Genomic DNA, 8,718 nt, shown 5'->3' with positions numbered 1-8,718 from the left:
CTAGTTCCAGGACAGGAACCAAAAGCTAAGGAGAAACCCTGTCTCGAAAATCCAAAAAAAAAAAAAAAATTATCAATTATATGCTGGGCACTGGTGGCACAGGCTTTGAATCCCAGCAGAGGCAGGGTGGATCTCTAAAGGTTAGCCTAGTCTACAAAGAGAATGCCAGGACAGTCTCCAAAGCTACACAGATAACCCTGTCTTGAAATAAACAAACAAAAAGGACCATCAATTATTTATCCAGGCATGTTGATGCTAGCTGTGAGTCCCAGAAGAGGCTGCAGAGTCAGGAGGATCTCTATGAGTTCAAGGCCAGTCTAGCCTGGTCTACATCATTAATTAATTCCAGGACAGTCAGAGCTATAGAGACACCCTGTCTCAAAAAAACAAAAAATAAAGTAAAATCATCAGTTATCCCCTTACATTTTTTGTACAATTATCTAACATATTTTGTACAATTATAAAACATATAAAGTGTATAATTATTTCAACACTATTTTGAGACAGGGTCTTACTAGGTCTCTCAGGCTAGGGTAGAACTTTCCATCCTCTTCTAGCCTAAGTGTTAGGATTTCCAAAATGCGCCACCATGCCCCATACAACATTTTAATCTTGGAGAAAAAAAAAAAACAAGGCAACTTAGGAAAATCCACTTAGTTTAAACCCTAGAAATCAATGAAGGTCTACTTAAATGGTAAAGTACTCTGAGCACATGCACCTCAGTCTTTAGTGTATTTTCTTTATTTCGCTTTAACTATATGTAGGAGGTATGTGTACATGAGTGCTGGACTATGGAGTGAGTGCAGACACTGTGGAGGTCAAGGGCATTGCATCCCTGACGCTAGAGTTACAAGTGGTTTTCAGCAACTTGACTTGGATGCTGGAAACAGAACCTAGGTCCTCTGCAAGAGTTGTATACACTCTAAACCACTAAGCCATCTGTCTAGCCCTTTAATGTTCTCTTATCACACTTAGGGATCTTGCTAAAGTAGATTCAATGAGTCTGGTCTGAAGCCTCACATTCTGCATTCTTTTCAAGATGAAGTCACTGCTGCAAGTCTTGGACCACATTTACAGTAGTAAGTATTCAGGCGTCACCACTGACCAGAGCTGGGTAGAGCCTCCACCAAACAGCACTTCAATTAGGAAGGCAGCATATACTCTGAGGGAGCAAAGATTTGTGTTGGTTAATGCCTGGAGGCTACAGAATTCACCCTACTAAAGACACAGGAAAGGCAAGATAGTCATTTTTGAGGGTGAGCTGTAACTGCACACAGACTAAAAACACTGTAGGCTCTCTGGTATCTCACACTGCCCCTCCCCATCAGTGATGGCAGACGGAGTTTCTGAATCTGTAAATTTCAAGTGTCTTCAAGGTGCTACTGCTGTGTGGCCTGAGTGGATAGCTGGCATCCTTTCCTTCAGTGTCCGCTTAGAGGCAGAAACGACATTGATCTAGAAATAGCACAAATGCTGAAAAACACAGTGGATGTAAAATCTTAAAATGTATACAAAACAACTCAGGCTCGTCTTGTTAATTTTATTTTTAGGGGTGATACCCTACTTATCAGGCACCAAATACAAGTAAATTCATGAAGGTTTATTTTCCTGACCTCAGTATACAGGACTTAGACGTTACCTCTGGTACACAACGAACATGTACTGAGTGAATGAACAAAGGTGTACTTTCAGAGAGTGGGATTTATTTAATTCTTGGGTATTCACTCCTTAGTACCAAGGATTCCAGTAGGTACAGAAAACTATTCTTAATGATTTCCACATCAGAGTAGGCTACTGTGAGCATTATCTGCCTTCCTGACAACCAAACATATCTCTAGCCTTTAACTTACTTAAGCAGTAAGATGGGCTAGGTGACAGGTCTGTATTGCTGGCACTTCAGAGGTTAAGATCATCTTCAGCTAAATATTATGTTCAAAGCTAGCCTAGGAACATGAAAACGTGTCTTAAAAAAGAAAACAAAAAACCAAAACAGTAAGTCAGAGACAACCCTTGCATTCCTACACAGAACTTCCTTTTTTCTAAAAACAGAGGGCAGGGCCTAAACTTAACCACAGAGGAGAAACTGCTACATGTTTTTGACAGAAATAATTTAAAAGATTTTTATCCTTCTTCCCCCAGACTTTCATATACGCCACTTCTTAAAAATCGACAAAAGTTATGAGAAAATTTTAAATGGTAGGAAACCAAAGGAAAGATAAAATGTATGCCAAGAATCTGTGAAACAGTTAAATCGTAAATAAAAAAGTTACCACGTGATCTAGTAATTGGTAGGTATGTTCTAAAAAAAAAATGAAAACATGCCCACATAAAAAAACTGTACAGAGATATTTGTAAGTCATAATTGTTAAAACGCAGAATAAACCCCATTGTCTAACAACTGGTGAATGGATACATAACACAAGATGTATTCATATCACAAACACATTCAGCCATGAAAGGATTTAAGTATTAAGAAACGCTACCACATAGATGAATCCTGAAAATACATTTTTAAATTTTTGTTTATTTATTTATTTGGCTTTTTCAATATATGAGTTTTTCTGTGTAGCACTGACTGTTCTGGAACTAACTCTGAAGACCAGACTCAGAGATCCACCTGCCTCTGCCTCCCAAACGGTGGGATTAAAGGTGTATGCCACCAATGTCAGGCTGAAAGTACATTCTAAGCCAAGAAAGGCAGTCATGAAGGACTACATATTGCATGATTCTGCTTATACAACATGCTAGCATAGGGTCTAAGGATGTAGCTAGCTAGCATGCATGAGGTTCTGGAGCACCACTTAAACTAGGAGTGATGGTATATGCCTCTAATCTAAGTTTTTGGGAGGTACAGACAGGAGGATGGAAGTTCCAGGTCATATTTGGCTACACAGAGAGTTAGAGACTACTTGGGACCTTGTTGGAAGGAAGGAAGCTGAGGAGGAAGGAGAAAAGATCCAGAATAGGTAAATCCATAAAAATAGACAATAGTTTAGATTGTTATTAGGTTACTCAAAGTGACAACTGATAAATACACAGTATTTCTGGAGCACAATGAAAACATTCTGGAATAAACACATCATGATTTAAACAATTTTTAATTAACTTTTTAACTATTTTTTAAATGTGTTTGGGTATTTTCCACACATGCATGCATGTGTGAATGTGTGTGGTGATTTTGGAGGCCAGGAGAGTGCACAGAACTGTATTTATTTACAATGTGGGTGCTGGGAATTGAATGCAGGTCCTCTAGAGCAGCCATCTTAACCTCTGAGCCATCTCTCCAGTTCCTACAGTTAAATAACTTTGTCAGTACACTAAAAACCACTGAATGAATTACATGATGTGAATTTTATTACAAGGGGAAAAAAAGAAAACACTGGTTTGGGGTGTAGCCTTGGATTCCACCCCCGCAGCCCCCCATTTGAGACAGAGTTTCTCTGTGTAGCTTTGGAGACTACCTTGAAACTTGCTCTGTAGAGTGTTGGGACAAAAGGCATTTGCTACACCCTGCTCCATCCCTTCTCAAAAAAAAAAAAAACAACAACAACAAAAAAAAACCAATGGTCACAGGGAGCTTTGAGTTCCAAGCCAGCCTGGTCTACAGAGTGAGTTCCAGGACAGCCAGGGCCAGGGCTACACAGAGAAACCCTGTCTCAAAAGGCAAAACAAAAAGTCAAAACCAAGTAAAGATATCCCCAGTGCAGCATCCCTTCTTCTCAGTTCTTCTCAAAACATTTTTACTCTAAAAACAACAACAACAACAACAAAAAAACATTTTTACTCAAAAAAAACATATACTTGATGTAATCCATCTCAAAATGACTGGAACTCTAAAAACATCCTAACCAACAAACAAAGGCATCTGTTCATTTTGATAATGTTTTTATAACATAGAACTTTCTTAAAGTTTAAGCCAGGCGGTGGTGGCACATGCTTTAATCCCAGCACTCGGGAGGCAGAAGCAGGCAGATCTCTGTGAGCTCAAGGCCAGCCTGGTCTAGTTCCAAAACAGGCTCCAAAGCTACAGAGCAACCTTGTCTCAACCCCCGCCCCCAGAAAAAAAAAAAGAAAAAGAAAAAAAAAGAGAAAGAAAAGAAAATTGACTTGACAGGAGCCTTATTCTACAAATCTGAACAAGTACAGATAGAAATAGCTGGGATAACTCACAACTAGAACAAAACACATCCCAGCTGACAAAGGAGACTGACACTATGACTTGGTGTAGTTAGAATGTAATGTCATCAGAAATCCAAATTGTGATGGATGTGTTCTTATTGTTTTCTGTGTTAAGCATGAGACAATGCCTTTCAAAAAAAAAAAAAAACAAAACGAAAACCATACTAAACCACACTAATTATAGGAGTATGTTCTGTATTTAAATTATTGGATTCAAAACTCAAGAGGCAGAGCAGTTTTTCAGCATGCCTAAAGTCCTGGGTCCCATGCCCAACACAACAAAAAATAAATAAATAATAAGTAAATATAAAATGAAAGAACATAGGGTTAGATTTTTTTTCAGTGCCGTGGATCTATTAGGCAAGTGTTCTATCACACCCACACACCTAGGTTTAGAAACTGAACACTTTAACTATCTAGGGTGGGTATCACACTAAAATTACATTCAATATACACACAAAAAATTAATAAGTGCTCCGCCCAGGTGCTTACTTCATTCTTCTAGTGCCAGCACTGATGCTTAATTGCTGGGGCAGATAAACTACAGTCATGCTCATGTATAAGATATTTGAACTGGCCAAAACAGTAGTAGTCATTTACTTTTTTTGGGTTTTTGAGACAGGGTTTAGGTTTTGGAGCCCACCCTGGTACTCACTCTGTAGACCAGGCTGGTCTCAAACTCATAAAGACCCGCCTGTCTCTGCCTCCCGAGTGCTGGGATTAAAGGTGTGCGCAACCACCACCAGGCAGCATTAAGTCATTTATTAAGGGGTTCTTTAGCCAATTGTGGTGGAACATTCCTGTTATCCCATAATGAGTTCCAGGACAGTCTTGGCTACTTAGTAAGAGCTGTATTTAAAACAATAAAATAAAATAAAAAAAAGCAGGTGGGTAGTGGTTTTTGCCTTTAATCCTAGCACACAGGAGGCAGTGGCAGGGGGATTTCTGAATTCGAGGCCAGTCTGATCTACAGAGTGAGTTCCAGGGCAGCCAGGTCTGCACAGTGGAGAAAAGTCTTCACAAAAACAAAACAAAAAAAAAAATTAATTAAAGTTAAAGGGAGCATAGTGGGAGGTGGAGATGATAAAAGTACACGGTACAGAGGATAAGATTCTCAGACTAAACAATAGTATATACAAAGAGGTATTTTACACTTATTTTTAAAGTCCTACTTTTGAACATTTACTTCAAAACAGAAGGAATAACGCAGATCTTTCAAAAGGAAATCCAGATGTGTGCACTGGAACACCTTGAAAGTATTCAGCAAATCACGTTAATCGCGAGACATAGCCAGATTCTGATCTCAGTTTTCTCCTAAAATAATGCCTGGCCTACACCAGTTCTACACAGATTCAGAATACATAAAACCCAAAGTTTATGGAGAATTCTTGGTGATGACGCCATTCAAAGGCACTGTTAACACAGCACTGTGTCACCAGGGTTCAACACGGCAGCAAGGAGGTTAGCAGTGTAATGATGCGCATTCGTAGCAAATCAGGCCTAGAGAGATGCTGATGAAATGCCATTTACTCAAAAAGCATTAACTAAGCACTTAATAGTGACCTGAGGATCATCGGTCTTATCCAGCATTGGCAGGGGGTTCTATCCTTTCCTGTACACCTTTGAGAGTGGAGAGGAGCCATGTGGCTTTCCCATAACTTTGCTGGCCCTTTCCTGTTGGAGAGATAACCGCACCACTTGAAAGTATATTTAGCTTCTCCTTTTAGGAGTCAGTCCTTTCTTTAAATCTGCTTTTCCACTTCCCTTCACCTTTGTATACCCTCCCTTCAACATCTTGTGTTCCTCCTTCTGCCCTTCAACATCCTTCACCTAAACTTCTAGCCCGTCTAGGGATTACTCAATAATTTTTCAAGGCATTTGCGATCATGTGAGATATTCAAGTATTAACCCCATTCATTGGGCATTACTGTTACTGCTGCTCAACCTCTCCGTTTCTCCTTACTCCTTCCCTCTCCGTGTCTACTTCGTCTCCACTTTGACTGTCCCAGGTCACTGCCCCGAGGCTTTCTAAACTGAGTTTCTACCACAGGCTTCCCCTCACTATGCCCCCTTCCTCCCGACTCTTTTCGGTCATTACTCTGGGATCCCTCGGATTTTGCTCCGGTGGCTCAACCTCCGACGCCGCCCCTACTTCCACTAAGTGCCCCACACGGCGGCTTAGGGGCGCTCCCCTCTCCCTTCCACGGTCTCCCAAACTTGTCTCCCCCTCAAGAACTCTGCAACGCCCACCTCACCAGGACCCGTCTCCAACAGGTCGACGACCGCCTTCCCCCTCAGAGCCTCGGGGCGCTCCCGCCGCGCGCGCCCACCCTATGGCCCGCGCCCTCCAAGGCCCGCAGCGGCCCTCCGACCTGCCTCTGCGCCTCCCGCAGCCCCTGCAGCCGCTGGCCCAGCTCCCGCCGGTAGCTCTGCGCCGCCTCCACGTTCTCGCGGGCTTCTTGCAGCAGCACCTCCGGCTCCGGCTCCATCGCCTCCCTCATCCGGCCGCGTAACCCGCCGGGCTCCCGACTGTGCCGGGTTCCCGCGAGCGGCCCCGCGCGGCTTCGCGCAGCGGAAGCGCCGCCCCGCCCCGCCCTGCCCTGCCCATCGCGCCCCGCCCCCCGCCGCTTGATTGACAGGGGACAGGGAGGGGGGGTACACGCTCTAATGGCGCCCTGGTCATAGCGAGTGGGACCTGTGGCGCCGCCTACCTAGCTGCTCCCCGGGCCTCTGTGCTGCGCCGGCTCGGACGCTTCCTCAGGAAACAACAAGTGGAGGCTTTAGTAGAAACTCGTGAAAACGTCGCTAAGCGCTTCCCACTGCTAATCTCAGGCGCTGCGTTATCTGTCCTGCACAGAGGAGGAAGTGGAGGGACACGGGGAAATCTACTCTCCCTCCCAGAGCCGAAGCTACAGCTTCTGGCCCTGCAATATCGCTCAACTACCTCCCTAGTAAATGCCAGCCAAGTCAGGCATTTTGGGAGGCTACTATGACCCAGGCGCCACCACCTAGATACTTTAAGGAGGGAGGTAAGAGGGAGGCCCAAGTAATGAACCAGCTAGCTCTACAGGATCTTGGCAGAACTCCAAGGCGGGTGTTGACACGCATTCTCCGCAAGGTCCACTGATACACAACCCACTTGGCCTGTGCTAAATTGTGTGCTTCGACGTGTTAAGTAAGTGGGTGTGACCATGTGCAGTAAAACCTTGTCCCTGAGGAGCATCACGTTCCTGTAGTCCCAGCTACTGGAGAGGCTGGAGAATGAGGATTGCTTGGAATGGGGAGCTAGAAGCCAGACTAGACAAGAAGGCTGTAAAAATAAACCTTTGAACACTGACATTTAGATATGCAGTAATTTTCACGTGTCACGACATGGTCTGTATTTTTTTTCTAACTATTTAAAAAGGCAAAAGTTATCTGTTGGAAAACCCATACAAAATCTGGTTGGGGGGGGGGGGGCTGGAGAGATGGCTCAGTGGTTAAGAGCACTGTCTGCTCTTCCAGAGGTCCTGAGTTCAATTCCCAGCAACCACATGGTGGCTCCAAACTATCTGTAATGACATCTGGCGCCCTCCTCTGGCGTGTGGGTATACATAGAGGCAGAAAGTTGTATACATAAATAAATAAATCCTTAAAAAAAAAAAAAAACCTGGTTGGAGTTGAGTCCATAACCCAAGGTGTCAGCTGTGTAAATTGTCTTTACCAGGACTAGTTACTGTCCGGGATTGTCTCAGAATTATGCAATGAGTCCGAATTAGAGGCCAGATCTCAGATGTTCTGGCCAGACTTCTGCTCTTCCTACACGTGGTCTGGACTCAGGGACGTGCACCTGTAATCCTGGCGCCTGGGGGGTCAGGAGCTCAAAATAATTCTCTGGGTGCAGACATAGTGGACATAGTGGACAGCCTGGGTGAATTCTATGAGACCCTGTTGAAAGGAGGAGGTAAGGTGAAGAAAAGAGGAAATAAAAGAACACTTGAAAGTAAGGAAAATAGCTGGCCGAAGGTGGCTCAGGCATTTAACCCCAGCACTTGGAAGGCGGAAGAAGCAGGCAAATCTCTGAGTTCGAGGCAAACCTGGTCTACAGAGTGAGTTTCTCAGGACAGTCAGAGATACACAGAAAAACCCTGTCTCAAAAAGAAAAAGAAAAAAACAGCACAAGTTTCACAACAGTCAGGGCTACACAGAGAAATCCTGCTTCAAAAAATAAATAAATAAGAAAGTAAAGAAAATAGAAGAGAGACCCCTTTTGAAAGAAAAACAAGGAAAGCAGCCAAGGGAACTGGTTTTATCCTAAAGATAAAGTAGCCTGGTCCTTAGTAGATAGTTCTTATCGGTTTAATGAATTGAAGCATTAACTAAGTAAGCAGAAAGCAGCAGGCCAAAGTAGGAAAGAACAGCGCTATCTCAGATAGGACAAAGTGAGAAAGAACCAACTTGGAGATAGAAACAAAGGAGACTCTTTAACAACAGATAGATGAGTGTTGCTGGAAGACAGGACTGCAGGCTACCTGAGACAGGGATTTGACTCCCAGAACC

General features: G+C 43.5%; 1 protein-coding gene across 1 annotated transcript in view; it reads right to left on the bottom strand.

The window, feature by feature from the left end:
* The window catches only part of Crlf3 (cytokine receptor like factor 3), a 51,522-nt gene extending 44,773 nt beyond the window's left edge, over positions 1-6,749 (bottom strand). Inside the window, exon 1 of the mRNA XM_050128584.1 lies at positions 6,510-6,749. Within this exon, the coding sequence (XP_049984541.1) occupies positions 6,510-6,680 (171 nt within the window). The 5' untranslated portion in view covers positions 6,681-6,749. The remainder of the gene's footprint in view (positions 1-6,509) is intronic.
* Between the last annotated feature and the right edge of the window lie 1,969 nt (positions 6,750-8,718).

Source organism: Alexandromys fortis, unplaced genomic scaffold (genome assembly GCF_014885135.2).
Source record: "Alexandromys fortis isolate MF-2015 unplaced genomic scaffold, M_Fortis_MF-2015_v1.1 scaffold_80, whole genome shotgun sequence".
NCBI lineage: Eukaryota > Metazoa > Chordata > Mammalia > Rodentia > Cricetidae > Alexandromys > Alexandromys fortis.
This window is presented reverse-complemented; position numbering and strand designations above follow the sequence as displayed.